Source organism: Rhodnius prolixus, unplaced genomic scaffold (assembly GCF_049639745.1).
Source record: "Rhodnius prolixus isolate KJV_2025 unplaced genomic scaffold, Rpr scaffold_9, whole genome shotgun sequence".
In the NCBI taxonomy this organism is placed as follows: Eukaryota; Metazoa; Arthropoda; class Insecta; order Hemiptera; family Reduviidae; genus Rhodnius; species Rhodnius prolixus.
This window is the reverse complement of record NW_027411604.1, coordinates 430,712-456,732: the sequence shown is the minus strand read 5'-3', so window position 1 is coordinate 456,732 and position 26,021 is coordinate 430,712. Positions and strand designations below refer to the sequence as shown.

The following is a 26,021-nucleotide window of genomic DNA, read 5'->3' as shown; positions in this document are numbered from 1 at the left end:
TTCTTATTACTTCTAAAAACGTATCTCCATTCACCAACCCCCTTTCTTTTCAAAAAAAAGTCGTATTTCCGGCAAAACAGTTTCCTGTAAAAGCTGAAGATGTTTATATATGTACTCGTATATATCATATTTATATCTCTGTACAAAGTTTAACAAGAAATTATAGAAATCGTTTGCAAGAAAATCACAAAATAATTGGAAAACCAATTTTCAATAACGTGGACACTTTTATAGCTACCCAATTTTCTTCAAATTTAGGAAAAATCCCCCCACTCATCCATGAAGTTTTTCCTTAATTGAATTTTCACGGAGAAATATTTGAAATGAAAAGTTATAGAGCTCCATAACAGGGAGGTGTTTTTGTGAAAATTTAAATAAATAAATAATAAATTATTACAGTGGCACTTCCGGTAGACCGTTTTTTTTTTAACCAAAACCAAATTTTGGCATCCCTCCCCTCTATGTGAAATTGAAAAATTTGAACTTTACTAACGATTTCCAGGGTTGTTTTGAGTTACGATGGATTCAGATAGACAAGCAGGTGCCCTCACAGAACAATTTATAAAATAAATCACTTTTTTGGAATTAAAATATCTCAAAAACCGGATATTTCCGGTGAAAAGTTGAAAAAAAAAAAATCGATAATTTCGCGCCGATTACAGTACCCTTCTCTTACTGATTTTAGTAGTAACACTCGCTTACCTGGTAAATGTACTTGTACTGACTTAAAATCGATTATCGATATGGTGCCAACAAGAAAAAAAAAACACACACACACAGGAAATCATGGTAAATTAAAAACTAGAATTTTGACGAATAGAAAAAGAGCTCAGTAATTTTCCTCGCTTCTCCTCCTACTCTAGGCGGAAAATTTAATTAAATTAGATAGTTTTCTTAAAATATTGAACTTCCCAGTTACTTCGCTAGTCGGGCTCGTTAATTGTCTATAATTAATTCAATACAGTTTACACAGCCCAGAAAGCCGCTTCCCTTCGTACATAGTTAATGAATTCCATTAAAAACCATCTGTAATATCCAGCGGTAATGACGTCCTAAGCGACTATTAGTTTATTTAAAAACTATAGTTGATTGGGGCGCCCTTTTCGGCAATTTCCACTCCTAACAATTACCGCTATCATGTCTGCCAGTTATTAGCAACTTTCATAATTCAGACTTTTCTTTTTATTATACTTAGAATTGTTTATAAATAATTTAAATTCAAACAAAAGACCTCTCCCTCCACGTTTTCGAAAAAATCCAGGAATCGTCTAGTATTTCCTTTTTCAGTGTCCCTTAATGCCTGTGCGTAGTTACCACTGTGCTGCACTGAAAGAAGTACAACCTTTAATAATTTAAGTACAAACATACTTTACTGCAAATTTCTCATATTAACCATTAAAGGTATAGACAGGGGAATATAGCCTAGTACCGCAATACATCTTAGCTTTGCGGGTCTAGCCTCTAACTGCTCGACTACCGTGGCGACTAGCAAACATACTTTACTGCAATACATCTTAGTTTTGCGGGACTAGCCTCTAAGCGCTCGGCTATCGTGGCGACTAGCAAACATACTTTACTGTAAATTTCTCATATTAACCATTAAAGGTATAGCCCGGGGAATATAGACTAGTACCGCAATACATCTTAACTTTGCGGGTCTAGCATCTAACCGCTCGGCTACCGTGGCGACTAGCAGACATACTTTACTGCAAATTTCTCATATTAACCATTAAAGGTATAGACCAGGGGAATATAGCCTAGTACCGCTATACATCTTAGCTTTGCGGGTCTAGCCTCTAACTGCTCGACTACCGTGGCGACTAGCAAACATACTTTACTGCAATACATCTTAGTTTTGCGGGACTAGCCTCTAAGCGCTCGGCTATCGTGGCGACTAGCAAACATACTTTACTGTAAATTTCTCATATTAACCATTAAAGGTATAGACCAGGGGAATATAGCCTAGTACCGCAATACATCTTAGCTTTGCGGGTCTAGCTCGGCTATCGTGGCGCCTTTAACTCAACTAAACTCATTTCGGTCAAAATTAAATAAAACAACAACCCCCCTCTTTAAGGCCAACGTTTCGTCAAATTCATTGTCTTCTTCACGCCGTTGTTATGTGTTATCGTTAGTTCTATTCTAAAATATTAATTTGTTCCTGTCACTTTGGTCAAAGAACCAATAATTTAAGCACGGCGAAGTCTGGGGGGTCTTACTAAAGTATGTCATTTCAGTACTTAACTACTTAATCGTTACCAAATATTTGTGGTGAAATTCGAGAAGTAATATAATTACAAGTCCAAGTGTACAGCTGGGCAGGGCTAATATTCAAGATAAATTAATTACGTAATAGGAAATCACATGCACGTGGAACATGAAATATTTTCGATTTATTTTCAATTTTTATCGATATTATTGGGACTATAGCTTTTTAACTATCATAATTTTGAGAGCAATAAATCGCTCATTATCAAAATAATTACTCAAACTGGTACTACCAAGTAGAAATAGCACTCAAAATACGAAATATATAAATTAAGTAGATAATTAAAAAATTTATAGTCACCATTATCTTGCACTTAATAAATAAATAAATTATATATGTATATATATATAAAATCTGGACTATTTATCTGTTGCGCGTTCACAGAAGATAATGGCCGACATATTTGAATACAATAATAAAATGTAAGGTGGAAGAAAAAACAACCAGTAAAATACAAAAAAAAAAGGTCAAATGTTAATGTATTAGGTGTCGGTGGGTATTTGGACTGTTTTAGATTTTAAGTGCGTAAATAAACTACAGGCTGGCTGTTCTAAATTTGTTTTTTATTTATATATTTATTTATTTTTTTTAAATATGTTAACCTTATTTTCGCTTAAATATATTTATTTATTGGATTTATTAAAAGGTCTTGGAGAAAACATTAATGCGTTAATGTTTAGGAGGTACGAGGGTCGTTTGAAAAGTCCGTGCAAAAATAAAAAATTACTTAATTTTTTGGGGTAAACCTTTTTTAATTTTCAACATAGTCTCCTTTTAGGCTTATACACTTCGTCCAACGCAGCTCTAGTTTGTTGATCCCTTCCGAATAATAGGATTTGTCCAAGACTGAAAAATAGCCATTCGTTTCTGCAAATCACCTCCTCGTTTGAATAAAATCTTTTTCCCGCCAGCCATTTCTTCATATTGGGGAACAAATAGTAGTCCGAGTGAGCCAAGTCTGGAGAATAGGGGGGGATGTGAAACGAGTTGGAACCCTATTTCCATTAATTTTGCCACCACAACTGCTGAGGTGTGAGCTGGTGCGTTGTCGTGATGGAAAAAGAACTTTTTTGTGGGCCAATCGTGGGCGTTTTTCTTGCAGCTCGGTTTTCAAACGGTCCAATAACGATGAATAATATGCACCTGTAATAGTTTTACCCTTTTCCAGATAGTCGATGAGGATTATTCCTTGCGAATCCCAAAAGACAGTCGCCATAATCTTTCCGGCCGAAGGAACGGTCTTCGCCTTTTTTTTTTGGCGCAGATTCCCCCCTTGGTAACCCATTGTTTAGATTGTACTTTGGTCTCAGGAGTGTAGTGATGTATCCATGTTTCATCCACAGTGACGAAACGACGCTTAAAGTCCTGCGGATTCTTCTGGAACAGCTGCAAACCGTCCTTGCAACACTTCACACGATTTCGTTTTTGGTCAAGCGTGAGCAATCGCGGCACCCATCTTGCGGATAGCTTTGATCATCTCCAAATGTTGGTGCAAAATATTATGTACCCGTTCATTCGAGATGCCCACAGCACTAGCAATCTCACGCACCTTCACTCTTCTGTCATCCATCACCATATCATGGATTTTATCAATGATTTCTGGAGTAGTAACCTCAACAGGGCGTCCAGAACACGTTCAGCGTCACTTGTGCCCATATGGCCACTCCGAAAATTTTGAAACCACTTATAAACTGTTCTAATCGAAGGTGCAGAGTCACCATAATGTTTATCAAGCTTCTCTTTAGTCTCCTGAGGCGTTTTGCCTTTCATAAAGTAGTGTTTAATCAACACACGAAATTCTTTTTCGTCCATTTTTTGAAAATCACTAGACTTCCTCGATTCAAACGAATGCCAAACACAAAGAAATAGACCGATCTGGCTGAAACTTGGTGTGTGTTCTTCCAAGAGATGCTACTAACTAAACATAACCTCGATACGCGCCAGTAGTGCTATCTCTCTGACTTTGCACGGACTTTTCAAACGACCCTCGTATATAAATACGCGAGGCGTGTTTTTTATTTGGAGTAAAAAAAAAAGCTGTTTTGAAATTCGACCGCTGCAGTGCTGCGGTCAACATTTGGCGCATGCGCTTTGTGTGCCTAAAATCAGTCAGTATGAAACTAGACGCTGTTATGAAAACATATCGTTTTGTTTGGGATTTTTATTTTAAAAAATGAGTACTTTACACACACACACACACACAAAAAAAAAAAATTACTTATTAATGGAAGACTATTTTTCTTAATTTCTGTCACTTCCTGATACTGATTTCCCCAATCGAATTTTCCACCGGAAACTAGTATAAAAATGAAAAATCGCAGGAAGTTGATAAAAAAAAAAAAAAAACTTTTTATCGATTTTCTCTCACTTGGCGAAGAAAACGTCCACAACCGGAAGGAAATCTCCTACCTAAATAGTAGATTTTTCTATAAACTTTATACGAACTTTGGTGTAATCATTGTTTAGGTCTAAAAAAAATTTTACTTTCAATATTATATTAAGCCCGAAAATTCGATTATTTGGTACTTTGTATTGGTAGTAGCTTTTCTTGTCCACCAATTTCAATGTCACATTGATCGTGTTTTGGTATAATTTTTAATGAGATTAAAATTGTGTGCGCATATAGGGTAAAGAAAATCCTACAAGCGGAAGTTATAAACATTTATTGTATAGATTTCCCACTTTTCTGGTGGTTTTTTTATATATATATAACTGTGACGATTCTTTAGCTAAATAATCGTACGTTCTGCACACATTTACCTTGTAAATTCGATTTGATTATTTCATCGGGGAAAAAAATCGATAAAATAAAATGTTTCTTATGATCGCATCGTGAAAGAAATAATTATATCAAATAATCAAGCAAAATTATTTGAAAAATATTGATTTATTGATTATTTTTTTAAACTAATTATTAATTCTAGGCGTTAATTTAAACAAAAAAAAATCTATAAATTTAATAGAAAATCGCTTACAGCTGATTTAAATAGAATTAGCTTAGAAAAAAATGTTGAATATTATAATATTAATAGAGTTAGCCGGTTTGTTGTTGTAACACAAGTCAGTCTCTGTTAGCCATGAATTTTAATCTCCCGCAGATTATCTTGATCATTTTATAATTATACAGAAGGCTGTGCATTTCTACAACTACTACTGGCATTATTTCTACGTCTAATTACCCACTATTTCTATGTTTAGTTTCCTATTTATGCAATTCAATAGTGTTTTTGAATCTCTGCACAGTGCATAAAGGATCAATCCGAGAAAAAGAAGAAGATAGTAGGTGTGCTCCTCCTTTTTTGTGTGACTTATTTTCTTAGCCAATAGAAAATTGTGAGAATTAACAAGACTTCCTGTTTTTTTTTTGTGTGGTGGTATCCATGGTAACTCAATAAACGCCAAATTGCTGGATATTTCGTTGACGAGGCAATGATGATGTCACAATAAGGTTTTTAGTGAATCGCATTTTACGTTTAGTATTAGTTCATCGTAATTTATACGTTATATTTATGCATGTTAGAACTTGCAAAAAAAAAAAAAAAGGGAGGGGGAAAAAAAGTAGATTAAGCGGGAAATATAATCGCGTAATGAGTTTGATTATATTTGCTTTCTTTATTTCAGAATTTATTAATGTATTAGGCTATTTATTTCTGGCAGTCGCTCCAGATGTGCATCGGTCATTAAATACCTCCAATAGAAATGCAGTTTTACAGCCCCCACCCCACCCTACCAGCGCCACAATATTAATATCCAACAATATATTTTACCTTTTATAAACTTCCCCCACTCTCTTTTTTTTAGAATAACCGCCAAGCATATTTATTAACCTATCCTTTCATAACCTATCACCATAAACTTTCATAACTTATTAAAGACAGTTGGCAAACATGTTTCTTTTGTGTATAGAGGTGTGTTTGTGCGTGTATATATGTATATTGTATACCTAGATACTTTTGAGTGTGCTTCTTATATGCATGTTCTTTTTTACGCTTTAAAAAAAAAATACATGTATTTAGTATGTACGAGTTACGTACGAGTACATGTTATGTAAATCCAGTTTTTGTCTATTCAACAGGACTACCAACCAAACTGTTTTCTATTTCCTTTTAGTATTGACAAAAAAATATTGCGATTTTTTTTTGGGGGGGGGAGGAGTTGAATTTTCCCCGGAAATGAGGTGGCCCTGAGTCGGAATTTTTTTTTTATTTTTAAATTTTTGTGTTAATTAAATCTTAGCCGGATTTTTTTATCTAAAAATTTATAGTACGAAAACTTCAAAGCTAGAGTTTCCTGAAAATGCCCCGCACACGATTTCTCTCTCAATTTCATTAAGAGAATTTTTTTTTGTATTTGAATAATTTTTGCCTAAAAGATTTTTGTTTGGGGTACGTCACGAGAATGCCAGACTCTTTTTTTAACAGCTGATTTTTTTGTCACAGCTGTTCAGCTTGTATATAAGATGAAGAAATAAATCGTCTTAAGATTGATTCGTAGATTAGAGGACATACTATAGTATACTACTTTGAAGAGCCACACACAGCTTACGAGATCGTCGTCATTTCCCTTGAATTCCATTTAAGTATCATAAACTAATCTTCACAAGTTTATAGATACACTTCACATAAATAATAAACGAGATAAAAGTTTTGACAGTTAGCGTTCTACAATAGAGCGACAATAGGATGAAGTATGAACAGATAGGGATGGTGTTAAGGTCTACAGGGTTGGAGGATCTGTAATACGTTGGAAGCTGGACCCCTCCCTAGTGTACAGTTTTGTCACCAGAGTGTGGTAATGGTGTCACCCCTTGTGGCTGGTGTTCCTTGTGGATATTGGCTACTGCAAGGAGGACAGCTGTTCACCCTACACCCTAGTTCGGCACCCTCCACAAACAACAACAAACATTCATCCTGCAGCATCCTTTCTAAACACCCCAGACGCAGGCTGTCCCCTAGCTAGGTGGATAAACTATCCACACTATCTAGTAAACCACTTAAGGAGGGATGTGCGGATGCTGGGGAAAATAGAAGATCAGGTAATTTCACAATAGCTACCAGTTCAACCGGAAAACTAACTTCTACCGTGCACTCCTTTACTTCCTTTTACTTTGCCACCTTTCTTTATCCTTAGAACAGCTTCATCGCAATATCATGGGATTATGCTTCAACCACAAAGTCCTGAGATAAAAAAGATCGGGTGTAACACTCACGCGACTCTTATACCGTAGTAATAAAATCTTTAGAGTTTTCTCTAGTATTATACTTGTTCACTTTACACAATAAGATTGTGAAAATTTATTTCAACCTAAGTAAATTAACCTAATTATACAAACATATTAACTTAGAGTCATCATTTCCAGGTCCAAGATCCCGAAGGATAAAACGAAAAGAGAAGACTAAAGAGGACAAAAGGCCGAGAACAGCGTTCAGCGGAGAACAGCTGGCCAGGCTGAAAACTGAATTTAATATTAATAGGTGAGCATTTCAGCATTGATGATTATCAATTATTATTCTGTGTGTGTGAGAGAGACCGAGAAAGAAGAGAGATCGAGAGGACGAAATATTTTAACAAAATTCAAGCGATACAGTTTTATAATGCTGAAAATAGTCGCCACTATAGCCGAGCGGTTAGAGGCTAGACCCGCAAAGCTAAGATGTATTGCGGTACTAGGCTATATTCCCCGGTCTATACCTTTAATGGTTAATATGAGAAAGCAGTAAAGTATATTTGCTAGTCGCCACGGTAGCCGAGCGGTTGGAGGCTAGACCCGCAAAGCTAAGGTGTATTGCGGTACTAGGCTATATTCCCCGGTCTATACCTTTAATGGTTAATATGAGAAATTTGCAATAAAGTATGTTTGCTAGTCGCCTCCGTCCACGGCACCTAATTTGTGATAACTGGACGTAAAGCCAGCCTGAAAAAATAGGCAATTTTTACTACTTAATAATGCTGAGAAAATTACGATTTCCACCCGGAAAATCTATTATAAAATTGGAACAAAATAAATAGACCCCCCTAAAAAATAAACTAATTTGTAATTATTTATAGAAGGCCAGTAAATTGTCCAGAATTGTTAAAAGTAAATTCCTCCCCTGCCCTAATATTAACAAAATAATAATAATAATATAATTTATCAATAATAGAGATAATTAAGTAATTACTTGTTAACAATAGATACTCTCTGTAGATATGTATACTTATTATGGAACCATGGAGGATATCCTGTGCGGTAATAGGTTCTGTCAACTTGTCAACCTTCAGGGGAAATTAATATTAAAGTTTGTAATAAACCATTGGGGAGGGGGAAATGATTCTAAATATTATTTTTATTGCTATTGATTGACGAAAATCTAGTAAACGAATCAAAAATATTTACGTCTAATTTGTTGGTCATGAGAAATTATAATGAAAATAGCCGATAGTTTTTCACCATGGCTTCCTAAATCTAGTCAAATTGAGTTCCTTTTTTCTTACTTTCTTTCATCATTAGGAGGAAGAAGCATTGTGATTGGGCCAATTTGTCAATTTGGAGTTAATTTTAGTAACAATTAAAAAAATAAACAGGAAAAGCAAAAATTATTTCGCTTGTACACACCCTTAGGTAACCCCCAACCAGTGAGTTGGTGTTTTTTATTTTTGTTATTTTTTAATGACTTAAGGCGCGTCAACATCTGAGGTTATTAGCGTTTTTCAGTGCACTGCCGGCCTTCGGACAGTGTTCTCTCTCGTTACAGAGAACACTGAACCATCACCATCACAGTGTTGTCTGTAAGAAGCTCCAAGGAAGAGAAAAATCTAAGGGTCAGCAGCTGGATTCGAACCCCGGGACCTCCGCGTGGGAATCCAGTACGCTAACCGCATAGCTAATCCCTTCCCTAGTGAGTTGGTATTGAAAAAAAAAAAAAAAACATTCAACCGGAACATAGTATTTTTCTGATTTGATTTTTCTCGAAACGTTTCCAATAATTTTCTTTAAATTTTTCTTACTAATTTCCCAAGATTAAGGTCTACAATTTTTCCCACGGGGAAAATAATTTTTAAGGGCTACGCTTACCTCTAAAAGAAAAACTATCAAGAACTACTTGTTTATTATTTTTGGTGACTGAATCATAGTTTCAATAGGATGGAAAATTAATAGCCATTTTCCCTCATGATAAAAAACTTTATTACGCCGAGCTTTCCACCTAGGGACTAGGTCCATCTTCAGGGCTGTGGAACATATTTACAGTGTGTGTTAATAATAATTATATAAAAATGAATAGGTAAACTTGCCAAAATTGTAGTAAAAGATCATTTAAAAAGAAGATTAATAAGTAAATATTTTTCTCTTCCTAGGAGCTTCTTACAGCTCACTGTCCGGTTGTCTGTAACGAGAGAACACTGTCCGGAGGCCGGCAGTGCACTGGAAAAAGCTCCGGGCGCTAATGACCTCAGCTGTTGATGCGCCAAAAAAAAAAAAAAAAAAAGTAAATATTAAGTAACCATTCATGTTTTCTGTTATTTTTACGTTTTACTAGCGCAATTTCATTTACAATATGTGGCCATCTCTCCCAAGTTACATTGGCCAACTCACCCAACCCAGTGGGGATAGATGGCCAATTGCTATTTTTTGTTTGTAAGAATAAAAAAATGTTTCCCTTAGCATTTTTTCTGAACATTTTTTCCTTATCTTATGTTTGTGAGCGTATGAGGTTACAAAAAATAATAATAAAGTAAGCCTAGCCCTTACCAAAAATATTTGCAGGCACCCTCCAAATAAAATGGTGGCCATCTCACCCGACTTTACCCGACTTGTATATTTTACAAAGTACTATTTTACATCATTGGAAGGTTGGTGTGTCTTCTGTCTTGTCTGTTCATGGACTCTGTCGTAATTAATTTAATTTAGTTTAAATTAAATTAATTACGAAAATTCCGTGTTTAAAAAAAAAATAGCGAAATCGAAAACACCAAAAAAAAGAAAAACCATTTGTGCGCAGAATCATTTTATTACGCACAACATTCTGAAAAACTATTTCCGCTTTTTCTTAAAAAAAAAAAAAAAAAAAAAAAAAAAAGGTTTTAGTCAAAAATTCTTTAGTCAAAAGAGCCACTTTAATCAGAACACAGAAAAATTAGAGCTGAATTTCCGAAAATTGAGTTTGCCCCCCTCCCCCCGGAAATACACTTATTTTGGTCCTTTGTGTCTTAAAAAAAGAAAAAGGAAGAAGTACCACAGATAGATTGAGTGCGTCTGTGCAGGAAGTTGAAGCTATTAAATTAAGGATCAAATTTCCTTCTACCGGAAGTTCTACTGTACGAAGTTATTGTTATTTATTTTACTTTAAGTGAGAATATATTTTGTTTTATAATCCAGAGTCATGGGCTGTACCAGAAGTACCATTTTGCTAAATACACAAATTAGAACGGTGAGAATGTCGTGTGAGTTTCAACACAATATTTTTTAATAACTTTGACCAATAATTACACTGATTATGGCCAATCACTTTACGTCAATTTCGTGGCTAACTTAATAAATAAAGCTTGTTTTAAAAATAAAATGTAAACATTCACTTGTTAGCATGTTAAAATGAGAAATTGTAATATAATATATTATGTACATTACATTATTACATAGCCATATACTGTAAAAATATATAAACACTTCCCCTCCCCATCCAGCAACCTTGACGTAATCTACATTCAATAATATATGCATATATTACATTATTTAGATATATTAATTTATGTATTTCTATCTATATAGTATTTAACATTATTGCCAAGTAATTTTTCATATTTCGATTAATGTAAAAAAATTATTTAAATATTCATAATAATAAATATTCCTTTACCTGTTGTCAACGTAGTCCGCTACCTTGGGCTTTACCTTGACAGAAGACTCACATGGAACCCACATACTCGACTTAAGAGAACAGAACTTAACAGACGCTTCCGACATCTGAAAAGACTACTTGACAACAGATCAAAACTCACTCTGGACAACAAAAGACTAATATATGTAAGTATACTAAAGCCAGTCTGGGCTTACGGCATTGAACTGTGGGGTTCAACCAAACGCTCAAATCTGCAATGGATCCAGTCCTTGCAATCTAAAATTCTTCGCTCTATAGTAAACGCTCCTTTCCACGTCACCAATCCAAACCATTCACACAGACTTGAACATTCCTTTCGTGCAACACAAGTTGCAAAAACACGTTACAGAAATTTCCATCTTAACCTTCAATCACCTTACAATCCATTTGTACAACATCTATCTTCCAGAACATTTCCAGACAACACTTCCAGACGTCTTAAAAGACAGTGGCCTCGCGCTCTCCTCTCTGATGAAGAGAGTCAGTAGAAAGTAAAATGTTTTTGGAGTGTTACCGCTGGGTAACTTCTCCACTCTGTTATTCTGTTATTTATTGTTATCATTGTTGCTTATAATACAAAATGCGTTGATTGTAACTAAATAAATGATTTAAAAAAAAAAAAAAAATCAGAAAAGTACAGTAAATACTATTGGTTAAAAAAATTGTTATGAGCATGCACTCGACTTTTCTTTATAAATTATCAAGGTGTTCTTCAGACTTTGAACTTTTACTGAATATTAAAATGGGTTTATATTCCCACTTTATAAAATGGGTTTATCACTTTTTTTTATTATTAGGAGGGGATGTAGAAGGGTGTCAACCCGATTTGGTGTTTTAAAAAGAGTTTGTTAGGTAAACGGATGGATCGAATATCCAGGATGAAAATGGGATTGGAGATTTCGGTCAAAAGAACCTTGTAGGGGAAGTTTCCTTGCATTTTTCATGGCGGAAATACAGGCTATGGGAGGATGCGTACAATTTAAGCAGAATTGGAGCTATACAGAATCAGTAGGTCTAAATACCCTAAAATCGCTGCATTTTCAGTAGTGAAAGTTAGTCTGGAACTGGACAGAGATGAACACTGAAACACTGTACTGTATGAGGAGATTGGGCACGATTGGGCCATGTCCATGTATGGACCGATTTTTCACCAAGTGGAAAATAAAAATTAACCTCCCTTACAAACTATCCTTTTCACTAAGCGCAGGGCCGATCTTGTATCGACATGTCCCCACTTCGGGGGACGGATTGTGCCGTGGGCTGCCACTATCAAGTATCTTGGAGTATTACTGGATCGTGGGCTGACTTTTACCCTCCTCACATAAAGGATGGAGTCAATAAAGGGTAAGGCAGCCATTCACGAGTACTATTCCCGCTGTTCTGCAGGGACTCTAAACTGTCCCTAGAGAGAATAAACTCCTCCTGTACAAAGTAGTGGTTAGGGCCCATGTTACTTTATGCTTGTCCCTCCTGCAGCCTGACATGTCGATCCAATATCGCCTCGCTGCAGATCCTGCAGAATAAATTCCTCAGACTGGTTACAACTTCCCCCCGCTACAGACCGTATTATGGACTTACACGACAACACTATGTAGAACACTACATCAAGTACCTCGCCACTGGTTTCTTCAGTAAGTGCTTATCAAGTCACAACCACCTCTGCAGACAAATAGGGGACTATAGTTTGGACTCGGTGCACAGGCACAGAAGAGTTAAGGACTCCCTGAGATAGAACTTTCCTTAGAGGCTGAGAGTTTTTCATTTGTTTTTTCTTCTCAATATTTACTTTTATACTTTATATTTTGTAACAATTTATGTAATTAGCTGGAGGTTATAGTATTTGTTACTGGCACTCCAATGTACATATCTATATACTTTCAATTATTAAATAGATATTTATCTATCTATCTATCACTGTACTATGAGTGCTGGGATATGTCGGCAATGGAGGAGAATGAAGAAAACGAACGCCCTTGGCCCAGGGTAAATCACCAAAACCCTTATTTTATGGAAACTGAAACCTCATTCGCATTCAGGCGATGGTTTTTTTCTTGGCTAGAAGTAGAAGGGAAGAGATCTGCAGAGGATGGCACACTCTGGACCGCGGCCGGTCTAACTAAGATGGGCGAAGATTTGTTCAGGGTAATTGTTATTATTATATCTCGGTCTGATTGAAGATTTAATTCGGCAAATCTGAACTGGTTTATTTATGGGTGGAGGGGGGGTATTCTCGATTTAGAGGATCTAGAACCAGATGGTAGTTAGAGAGATTCTATGGCAATATGGAGAACAGTCCTTAGTTAACCCATTAAATGACGAACATTGTAGATTGTATTAGAAGGGCGGTTCCACCAAAAAGCGGAAGGAACGCAGGCAATCCAAAATGCCCATTATTCCACGCCCACCTTTCATCTCATAAGAGATACCGGGGCTTCAAGACCAACAAATCCGGCTAAAGTTTGCCAGATACAATAAACTAATAGGACACTAGGGAGCAAAATGACGACCATGCTATTTATTTAAGGAAGAGTCAGACATCTGGTGCTGGTGGAGGATGTATTCTCCTTAGAATCCTCTCAGATTTCTGGAACTATTCCTCAGCTGTGACTGGAAGGGGTGCCATTTCCGTACAGGCTTGCCCTTCTGTACAATGGAAAAATCAATTGTGCGATTGAATATCCAAAAATCAGATGAAAATCGTGCCCGACCGGAAGTGCTCCCTCTGTTTCCGAATAGAATTTTCCGTATTTTAAGATTTCCTCTCACATGATTTTATTTGTGAAACATGGAAGCCCTTCAATACATTCATTTCCGGTACAAAAACGTTTCTTTCCACCCCCCTTTCCACGATCGCAATTCTTCCTTATTATGGAGTGTAAGGATTACAGGAAAAGCTACTAAGTCATAAAGACTCCTTTTAATTGATGCGTTCGCGTGACTTGCAGTGATTTTTATGTACGGTTAAACGAAAATAAAATTCATGTTTTTTTTGCCCCGCCTGTGAGAGGGGGCCCTATACTGAATATACTGAATTTTATAGCTTAAAAGTTATAAAAAAGAAATACGAAAATATAATTGAGACTTGTGGTGCTACCTAGCCACACTTTACTACAACTACCACTCCTAATTATGTAAATTAATTGTATTTTTACACGCGTCAAAATGGGGGCTTTACTATCAAGTCTGTATAATCAACACATCCTTCACAAAATTATATTTAAGTTATTAACTAAATAGACTATTATTTATTTCTATTTTTAAATTTTAATTTCATTTATTTTACTTTTATTAAAGCTAACGAGAAAAAAAAATAAAAAAAATAAACTTTACGACTGTTATAATAATCCTAATATGTTCATTATCAAGGAGGCAGTGATGTATTTTGGTTGTAATTTATTTATTTTAAAAAAAAACCTGACACGAATATAACCTTCACTTTTTAATCATATATATTTCATTTCTGAATCAGATAATTGGATTTTAAAATAATATCGATTTTATCTTAATCGAAAATTAAGTGTGATTGCTTGATTTATTTGATTATTATGATTTTTTTTAGTCCAAATTTATAAAATTATCGCTTTTTTTTAAATTGACTTCATGCTTTATTTGGTTTGTTTTATTACTTCCTGTAATAAAGATCGTAAAAAGGAAGTTGGAAATATTGTTGGGTCTCCGTCCGGTTTCGTGTTTTAAAAAATCATCAGAGGTTGAATCATTTCATTAGTTTGGAGTATTAGAATTTTGCTTTCTACTTCAGTTTCTGCCACATTATACTTAAGAATTGGGTGACCTGTAGTCATTACTCGAGATTTGGTGCACAAAGTTGACGAGGAAAAAAGACTGGGTAGTCCAGCGCCACGACGTCGACGACGAAGTTTGTGATGATGAGGTCAAGACGGTCCAGAAGCAGTGGTTATCAAATCAGGTGGTAGACTTCTATGAGGAGATATGGGATTCAAAAGCTGGGTTGTACGATACGATAAGTGCTTTAATATTAATGGTAAAGAAAAACGAGATGCTTAACCCAGTTAAGCGTGGAATTTAGTTTTTTATAAAAAGAAAAACCCACAGTGTGCGGAATTACAATCAGACAATGACGTGGTGTACACGTGTCGAACGCAGTCAGGGCAAAACAACCAAAAGTTTTGACAACGTCATAATAGTCACTGCCAAGCGACTTTTTCTGCAATCTCTGGAGGGGCTTGAGATTACCAGAGCATTCTGTGCTCTTTCAAAAATCTTGCACCGTCTTCACGTATGCATTGCCGCCTAGTTAACTAGAGACGCAAGAGCTTTTACAAAGAAGAAAAGAGCTTTGAATTCTGTGCTCAAAATGAAATCATGCTCGTACTGTGAGGTCTGAATCTAAGAGGTAAAAACGGGCATTGCACAAGGGTTGAGAGCTTCTATTTGTGCGCGTAATTCCCCAATCTCTAATGCGGAGACCAAACATGTACCAACCACTTATCATTTGGCTGACTCTGTATAAAATACTTGGCAGTTCTATTGGTTAAGATAAAGGAAACATCTCCTCCAAATAATATTCTTATTTTTTTATTTATTTTTTATTTTTAATGATTTAAGGCGCTTCAACATCTCAGGTTATTGGCGCCCGGAGAGTTTTTCAGTGCACTGCTGGCCTCCGGACAGTGTTCTCTCGTTACAGACAACACTGAGACAGTGAGCTGTAAGAAGCTCCCTAGGAAGAGAAAATCTAAGGGTCAGCAGCTGGTTTTTCTAACCCGGAACCTCCGCGTGTGAGTCCAGCACGCTAACCGCATAGCTAATCCCTTCCCTTTAATATTCTTAGTGTTTATTGTTTATTCTTGAGTTTTTTTTTTTTGTAGTTAATAGCAATTTTGATATTTTTCAAAACGAGTATACCACGTCGAACGCACCTTAAGAAAGATTTGGTTTGACGTGTCAAACACGTCAAACACGCTTAACAAGTTTTAAACGTCATTTCATCCGTTATCAAAATATAAGGGTTTCTCCAGTTTTCTTTAGGAAAAACGTGCCCGAACGCCTTAAATTATCCAAAAAAGAAAAAGGTTGGGTTCACACGCTGGGGTACCAGAAATGTTGACTGAGGTTCCGCCTTTATACAGTACAGTCCCGACCTAGTCTCGACAGACTGTCTCCCCTCCATATTTGCCTGCATTTAAAGATTCATCTGGGTAGTCAGCATCACGACTACAATGATTGCGATGATGAGGTCAAAACGGTCCAGAAGCAGTGATTGTCAAACCAGGTGGTAGACTTCTATGAAGAGTTTGGGATTCAAAAGCTGGTTGTACGATTCAATAAGTGCTTTAATATTAATGGTAATTATGTAGAAAAGTAGATGTTAAAAAAGATACTTATTTTTCTTTTAATTCAAAATGGTACTTCTTTTAAAAAAATAAATGCTTCAAATTTGCCCATTAATTAGAAAGAGTTAACACACACAATTTTTTATTGCTTCGCTGATCTGGGCATTAGAAGAGATTCCATAAATAATTATAGTTACCTAATTATAAGGCATTTTATTATTTTCTAATTAGGTAATGAATACTTTTGGTTTTTATAGTGTAATAAGAGATGGTTTTTAAAAAAAAATGCTAGTGGTTTTAAGAAAATCTATGTATATATGTATGTATATAGTTACTACTAAATCTATAAGTAGTGGTAGGACAAGATCTTCCAGGGTGGTCTTGCAGCAGCTCATTTCAAATACAGTATATACCGGATATTAGAGGCTGTGGTTGTCTACGAGATGAGAGGGGAGCAATGTTTACTTGTCCAAAGTCACTGCTTACCGTCCAACTTCACCTTCACTACTTTGCGGTCTACCAGAATGACCACAGATCTGCTTTCTCGCTCTCTTTCTTTCTTTCTCTTACTCCCACTCTCTTTCTTCAGCCTTCTGGAGATAGCTCTCTCTTCCTTAGACTTCTTCCTGTTCCTGAAGAATATGTTTTTTGAATGGTGGAATCTCCCAAGGAAGACTGACTTTTCTTTAGCAATGAGTGCGTGGATTTCGTTGTATTACACTTCCGGTCAGATATCGTGGCTGTTAAAATTTTTTTGTAACAGTAGCTTTAAAGCTCTGGATAAAAACACGCATGCGCACGACAACCGTAGCTTAATTCCCTGAATAAAACATATAAACTCGCACGATAACCGTAGCTTAAAGCTTTGGATAAAACATATAAACGCGCACGACAACCGTAGCTTAAAGCCCTGGATAAAACATATAAACGCGCACGACAACCGTAGTTTAAAAGCTCTGGATAAAACACGTATGCGCACGACAACCGTAGTTTAAAAGCTCTGGATAAAACATACACACGCACGACAACCGTAGCTTAAAGCTCTGGATAAAATGCACACGCGCACATCTTCTCTTCTTCCTTTAGATTTAAGGAATAACACTTCCGTTATGCACCGAATTCCAGAATACTTAACACAGTTTCGTCAAAAACCGCACGTTTTCACCGTGTTTCCCACAATTGACCCAAAAACGGTTTTTCCTTGAAGAGTTATTGAAAGAAAAGTTAGCTCTTCATATACGTATTGTACAATTTTCATAAAGTTCGCGACAGGAAGTTTATTCTAAAACCACGTCCAGAGGAAGTGAAAAATTCACTCGGTAAAGTGGACACCACAGGCTGTGGCATTTCTGCAACTTATTTTCTTTAAGTAAAGTGTAAGTGTTATAGTTGTGTGTGATGATGAGCTAGAGTTTTGTATGTGGGTTGGCTAAAACCAAATTTCCCTTTTTTTTAAAGAAAAATTTCCCCTTCTAGTTCATAATAAACTGATCCGCCCCCTTACAATTTTGTAACAGTTAATTTTTTTTTATAATTTCTTTAGTTTATTTCCACTATTTCCTGTTTATTTTATGTCCTAACGAGGCAATTAGGTATTTTTTTTATAATTTTGAGACTTGTTCGTAGTTCAAAAAGATATTTCTACTAAAAGCTGCGCGTCCCCAAAGTGATTTCCTGCTCTTTGAGTGGGCTCCCCAGTATTAAGAAGGAACGCTGCCCTGGATGATATTAATTGAATGGGAAGATGTTATCTTTGAAGTAATCCTAGGCTGGGACAAGTGATCTTCTCCTTTCAATCTGGGGATTGGGGGTTGGGACCCGTTTAGGGTATAAATATAAATAGAAAAAGAAACAATAACCCAGCATCCTTTTTTTTTTGCTTTCCAATTGTTGCAGGTATCTGACTGAAAGACGTCGTCAAGCGCTAGCTTCAGAGCTTGGACTGAACGAAGCACAGATCAAGATCTGGTTTCAGAATAAACGCGCCAAGATAAAGAAGGCTAGCGGCTCCAGGAACCCTCTGGCCTTACAGTTGATGGCCCAAGGACTCTACAATCATTCGACGGTACCAATGTCTGACGAAGAATGTGATGAGAATCTCACAATGAATGGTGCTGGTTCGTCATAAGATAGAATTAACAATAAAAAAAATAATTAAAAAATGTGTATAAAACAAAATCAAACAAAAAATTGGGGGGGGGGAATGCAAATAAATAAAAAAAAATGATTAATTTAAAAAAAATGAGATGTTCATATTTGTACTTAAATGGGGGTAAATGCGGTGGATTTCAAATATTTACAAAAAAAAAAAAAATGTTACAAAATTGTATAAAAAATTACAAAAAACTAAAATCTTTCATTTTTTTTTGTAACCACTTGTCTTTTTGTTTTTAATTTTTTTTTTTTAATTATTCCTAAAATAATTCAAAAAAACGCAACACCCCTCTTCAAATCTATCGAAACATATGTAGTTCCGTTAATGCTGACGACGTCATACACTTATGCAAATAAGAATTTCCAAAAAAAAATCTGAGCGCGAACAACTCACACGACTTCCTCTAAGAAAAATGCAAATAAATGAAAAATAATTAATTAGATGTTCATATTTGAACTTAAATGGGAGCAAATGCGGCGAATTTCAAATATTTACAAAAAAAAAAAAAAAATGGTTACAAAATTTTATAAAAAATTACAAAAAACTAAAATTTCTCATTTTTTTTTGTAACCACTTGTTTTTTTGTTTGTTTTATTCCAATTATTCGTAAAATAATTAAAAAAAAAAAAAAAAAACGCAACACCCCTCTAGTGATGACGCCATCTAGTAAAGAATTAAAAAAAAAATTCTGAGCGTGAACAACTCACACGACTTCCTCCAAGTTCAAACTCATTTAATATTCTTCGTACTCGAAATATTTGGTGTAAATTTATTACAAAATATCAAAAGCTATGACCGGAGAACCAAGTGTTTTGTGTTCACTTAAATTTAATATACGAGTATTTCCAAAAAAAAAAAAAAAAATGAAGTTAATCAGTTTGTGCGCAGTGAACGCCTTCTAAACTGATCGCCCCCTCCCCAAAAAAAAGTATATTCCTTTATAATCACGTATTTCCGGTGAATCGATTCATTCCACTAAAAGCGGGGAGGGGGGTATTATTCCCCCAAAAATATTTTGTAACGACTCCCCCTCCCTTTGAAACCATTTTTTTTTTTTTTTTATCTCAAAATATTTATTTTTTTCGTAGAAATTTGAAAGAAAAACGCATTTCCCTTTTTTTTACTGTCATTACAGAAAAACGTAATAATTATTTATTTGTTTAAAAAGAAAAAAAGAAAAACCCTACGCAGAAATATTAAAAGAGAGAGCTCAAGGCTTTTAGCCTTGCATACTTAAGGGCTAAAATAATATTCTCAAAAGTACTCTGAACTAATTAGAGTACCTCAAATTGGTACTTTTTTTAAAAAAAAGTTAGAAATTGAATTAAAAAATTAATTATTTATTAATTTTTTAATTGAATAGAACTTTTTGTTTATTCTTTTTTTGTAAATAAAGCTACTGTTATTTAATTGTGTTCATAGCTTTATAAAATACATAAAAATAAATAATAGAAATTTCTAGAATAATATTTTAGAAGTAATATAATTGTGTTTCCTACTTAGATAGACAATTGTAATAACTATAATGTAAATAATTGTAAAACTAAAAAGAAGAGATAATTAAAATTAATAGGCATTTCTTTTATATATATAAATATATAAAAATATATATATATTTCAGTGCTTTTTACGAGAAAGAGGCAGAAAAATTTTACACGTAAACAAAACAAAAAATTTTGTAAATAATTTATTTACCTCTGTATCTAGGTTATACAGATACAATAAAACTAGTCATGTTTGTAAATAATGATGGAAAGAAAAATAAATAAATAAAGTTATTTTAAAAATTATAAAGTAAATAAAAATAAATGTTTTTATTTACATGAATGTAAATACTATATATTAGTTCTTTATTTTTTATTAAATGATTTTTTTTTTTTGTTATTTTTAAGTAAATAAATATATTTATGTTTGTTTGTTTTTGAAAACAATTTAATGATTTCCGCCGGATGATGCATTCTTTTTTTGCCTCAAATGTAATTTCTGTAAATTTAAAATTTATTAAAAAAAAAAAAGTACACGATGTAATTGCAATAATTATATTTACAGGTATTTATACAAAATAAAGAAAGAATTTTTTTTTGTTACATTTCGATGGAAATGAAATTTAATTTGATTTAAAAAGAATTGAAAAAAAAAAAAATTGAAATGAACAAACCGCAAAGTATTTTAAAATTATATATAATAAAATATATAATTATGCCTGGTTATTAAAAATTTTTTATTGTTTTTCATTACCTTTTCAATGCATTTACAGAGAAAGAAATGCGCCGCCACGATAGCCGGAGCGGTTAGAGGCTAGACCCGCAAAGCTAAGATGTATTGCGGTACTAGGCTATATTCCCCCGGTCTATACCTTTAATGGTTAATGTGAGAAATTTGCAGTAAAGTATGTTTGCTAGTCGCCACGATAGCCGGAGCGGTTAGAGGCTAGACCCGCAAAGCTAAGATGTATTGCGGTACTAGGCTATATTCCCCCGGTCTATACCTTTAATGGTTAATATGAGAAATTTGCAGTAAAGTATGTTTGCTAGTACGCCACGATAGCCGGAGCGGTTAGAGGCTAGACCCGCAAAGCTATGATGCATTGCGGTACTAGGCTATATTCCCCAGTCTATACCTTTAATGGTTAATATGAGAAATTTGCAGTAAAGTATGTTTGCTAGTCGCCTCCGTCCAGGACACCTAATTTGTGATAGTTGGACGTAAAGCCCGCCTGAATAAACAGGCAATTACTTTACTTACTACTACTTACTTTTAAAGAAAAAGTATCATGTAAAGATTCACAGATAGCGGTGAAATTCTTGGGCCAATTATACTTTTGAGCGGAAATAGTTTTAGGGGTAAATATTTAATTACTAGATTCATCTCAAAAGTTACAAGTTTCTGTCAGGTCTTCTCGATGGAAGATATCTGTTAATACAACAGAACTTCGAAATTCTCTATTCATGTAAAAAAAATTCTAAAAAACTTATTCTTTTTTACATTTTCATCAAATTAAACGGAAATTACGTCACAGCATATTTGACATCCTACAACTTACGAAAATCATTTCCGCTTTAATATTTAGCGATCATTACTTAATAGAGAATTTTTCCAATTGTACAGCTGATGAATTTATTTAAAACATAACTGGAGACACGAACGGACTGGCGGACCAATTGTTACCGTCCAATTAGCCGCTCCTCCATGCTAACTATTATTACCCTATTATATCAATTAATACTATTTATTAATTCATCGCTTCTCGTATTCAATTACCTCTAATTTATTCATTTTTTAATTAACCACAATTTATTAATTTCTTTTGTTTAACAATTCTTTTATTAAAAAACTTTTAAAGGGATAATTCTGCATTTATTACTTTCTACTTACGCTCGTTAGAGAAATTACTGGAAAAAAAATATGACTTAAATGTCTGGAGATTTAAGAAAATTTGGTGAGTTAGAATCTTGAGAATAGTAGACAGGAAATGACGCGCTAGTTTTTACACGATAAGTCAATTTGTTTTCACAGGAAGTAAAACTTTTTCAAAATTCCTTGTTTGTACGAAAAAAGTGAAGGTTTCACAAATTGATCTGTCATCGAAATAGGAATTCGGGAAAACCTCAGAAAGTTGGATGCCTCTTTAGAGGGATGACGGGGACTGGAAAAACAGTTCCAATTATTTTCTTTACAACTGCATATTAACTGCATGCATGCAAATTTATTAGGCGCCACGTTAGCCGAACGGTTAGATGCTAGACCCGCAAAGCTAAGATGTATTGCGGTACTAGGCTATATTCCACGGTTTATACCTTTAATGGTTAATATGGGAAATTTGCTGTAAAGTATGTTTGCTAGTCGCCACGGTAGCTGAGCGGTTAGCAGCTAGACCCGCAAAGCTAAGATGTATTGCGGTACTAGGCTATATTCCCCGGTCTGTACCTTCAATGGTTAGTTAATATGAGAAATTTGCAGTAAAGTATGTTTGCTAGTCGCCACGATAGCCTAGCGGTTAGAGGCTAGACCCGCAAAGCTAAGATGTATTGCAGTACTAGGTTATATTCCCCGGTCTATATGTTAAATTAATATGAGAAATTTATTATAGTAAAGTTTGTTTGCTAGGCGCCTCCGTCTACGGCACCTAATAGGTAGTTAAACGCAAAACCCGCCTGAAAAAATAGGCAATTACTTTACTTTTACTTTATATGCAAATCTATAATTTTTTATATGAAACATTTCCCACAGCAACTTTGATTTTAGAGCACAATTACAACACCATTTTTAATCAATACATTTCCTACTTTTCCAAAGATTCACTGAGAGAAACACCTAGATCGTAACTTCTGCTGGCTAGGGTTGACAGTAGGATTTCCTCTAGTGTCATTTCCGTATAGTTACTTAGCACTTCGGTGGCATTACTTTCGCCGCTTGGCTAATTTAGACTAAATGTTTATTGTCAGATCTGATGATGAAGCCTAAACCAAATATAAAATTTGTACTATCTACGATATTTCCGCTTTTGAGTTACGCTGTACATACAGACAAACTCTGAGACTAATTTTAAATATATATATTACTTTTTTTTCTTCTTTTTCTTTGTATTTAAGACCAAAGTACCCGCAGTGGTAAGCAAACAAAGTGAAGGAAAATAATTGCTAAGTAGTATGATAATAAATTACAGACGAAGTAAAGAATAAGTAATAAATTAGAGAAGTTAACATTAAAGTGAGGAACAATAGAGGTTTGAAAAGTAGAAGCTAATAGAGGCAACCACTACGTATTACGCATGCGCACAATACCTACATTTATTAAAAACAAAACAAAAAACCTATTGTCAGATTGACAAGACGAGAAGGGGCGGATAGAGAGTTTAAAAAATGCGATAACAGAACAAATAAATGGCGGAAACGTACGACTGAACAAAGCAAGGTAGAAATTGAAAACAAAATTTAAAAAAACAGATGAATTTCAAAACTGTCCATGTAGATACGCACTTACATACGGAAATATTTACATCGTCTAATACATAGATTTATTTACATGGCTCTAAAGGTAAGAAGGCCAATATTTATTATGTCTCGTAGTCATGCGCAGATGCTTCTTTATTATGTTAATGAATACGGTAAGTTGGGTTTGTGTTTATGTGCGTAGTTTACTATATATGGAAACATTGTTTACATATTTGTGAGAAACCAATGTACGTAAAACTTCTGGAATGTTGGTATCGAATCAGCCATGTTTTTTTTTTTTTTGACAACGTGCATCCAGAAATCCATGGAAGTGAAACGTCGGTTACTTGGACCTCAAATACAGGAAACATAAGGATAAGAGGAAGCAGGAAGTTTAAAGATAGGAAACAACCCGGCCATCTGGGTGGCAGAAGTAAAAGACGAGGAGTTTACGTTGGACTGGATGACCTGGAAAAGGGGCCTAAGATATGAGATAATGCAGATAGGCAGTCCAAGGAGCGGAAGCAGTCCAAGACCAAGTGGTTGAGGAGGCCTCAAGGTCTTCAAGTAACAACCAAGAAGAAGAGGAAGAAGAAGAAGATGTCGATCAAAACACCCCAAAATGAATAATGTTTCCGGTAAAAACTGAACTTCTTAAATATAACACGACTACGTCACTTCCTCATACCAATTTTATTAAAGTTACACTTCCGAAAACTAATTTTTCTTTAAATTTGAAATTAAATAATTACACTTATTAAAATAAATAAATAAAATCAATTGAGTGAAAAGGGACTTGACCGATCGATCGATTGATCGATAAAGATTAGATCGATCAATCGACCAATCGATTAAAACATTAATTGTTTGGAAAAATTCAGAGAGAAAAAAAAAATGAATTCGGTTCTGACCCAAAACACCAGCTAGAGAAAAGTGAAACAGAAGCTAAAGCTTCCACGTCTAGCAAAGAACGGAAATGCAAGCAAAATAATAATACAAATAATAATAAGATTAATATGACCTCAAAAACAAGGGTGGAAACGGAGGAAATAATGACGTAGTAAGTATGGACCCTTATGTGAATATGGTACAAAGTACCCCAATCCTAAAGCGAACAGTGGCATTGTTGGCAGTTTTCGGGGCACACAATAGTTTGAAAACGGCCCCACACAGACTGAGGTTTGCGTATTACGATGGGTGTTCCCCCAGGACCCCCTGGCGATGCTTTTACCTTTATTATGCTCTCCCAAACTAAATATCTATAATAATAAGTGTCTTCACTTTTGAATAGCCTAGCCAAAAACCGCTACTTGTCACCAAGATTGTCTCAATTCACAAAAATGGTCCCTTTTAATGGGAGTTGCCCTAGACTCTACTAGAGATTTCCAGTATTTATACAAGTTATAAAGTTATACAAGTTGTCTTTGTCAGAAATGTTTCTGAAAACGCTAAAGCATTTGGGCAAAAACAAAGCAAACAACAATTACTGAGAGGACAGCCAAACGGATAACTGAAATTAGAACAGAACATAAAGACAACGTTTGAAATTCGAAAGATTCGAAAACTTTCACCGAATACATCAAACATATAACCTTTTATGTCTCTCTTACTATTATAAACAGAAAGATGCCGATTATACTAGTTAGACAACTAACTAGTACAAAAAGATATAGGGTGAAGGGACCAGTAATTGACTGCTTAAGAAAAAATTCGAGTTTAAGGTAGAATAACTTCCGTTATTTTGGCTCCAGGTGTAGGTTGTAAAATTGTACCGCTCCAGTAGGATGTATTTTATTTTATTAATATTTTAAAAGCAGTAAATTCGATCTTTATGTCAACCTAAAATGATTTTTTTTGGAAGTATGTCAATGACCCAGTAATTGACATACCGAATTTTCGGTGGAACCAGTGTTTGACATGGGGTGGGACCAGTAATTGACATAGAAATATATTCATGAAACGACACAAGATATGCATTCAAAATCACTTTTAAATCTAAATAAATCACTTAAATCACCTAAATCACTTTTTCAATTGGGTTTATAACAAAAATCGGTCTTATTCATAATTAATTACAATCAGTTTTTAAATAGGCAAACCTAAATAATCTAATATTTTTCAACATTACGCTATTTTATACAGTTTTTGACGACCAACCCTTACACAACTGTCCTACTGGACAGTTTTAATTAAGTCCCCAAGCCAAGACGGGTAATTTGAATAACAGCCCTTACTTTCAATAGTACCAAGGAGATATTAGCTAACATACTTGTTAGATCGTACACAATGTCTGTCGGCTCACTTTTATCTCTTTCTCTCAACTCTTCCGCTCTCTTATCCTTTCAAGTTTCCGCTAAATATTTTGTTACTTAAACCTCTTTTTGGGAATTTTTTTTTTGGTTCTCACTTTACCAAACTCTCTACTTCCGATTAGACTATGTGGTCACATCCTTGTTTTATCCATTCCGCCTATAACGTTGCTACTGATGGCAT

General features: G+C 34.8%; 1 protein-coding gene and 1 long non-coding RNA gene across 2 annotated transcripts in view; one reads left to right on the top strand and one right to left on the bottom strand.

Moving 5' to 3' along the window:
- LOC141453912 (homeobox protein engrailed-2b-like) overlaps positions 1 to 19,367 on the top strand; it is a 38,928-nt gene extending 19,561 nt beyond the window's left edge. The window contains exons 2-3 of the mRNA XM_074127540.1: positions 7,629 to 7,743; positions 18,336 to 19,367. Of these exons, the coding sequence (XP_073983641.1) occupies positions 7,629 to 7,743; positions 18,336 to 18,567 (347 nt within the window). The 3' untranslated portion in view covers positions 18,568 to 19,367. The remainder of the gene's footprint in view (positions 1 to 7,628; positions 7,744 to 18,335) is intronic.
- LOC141453914 (uncharacterized) overlaps positions 1 to 26,021 on the bottom strand; it is a 212,410-nt gene that overhangs the window by 156,848 nt on the left and 29,541 nt on the right. The window lies entirely within an intron of this gene.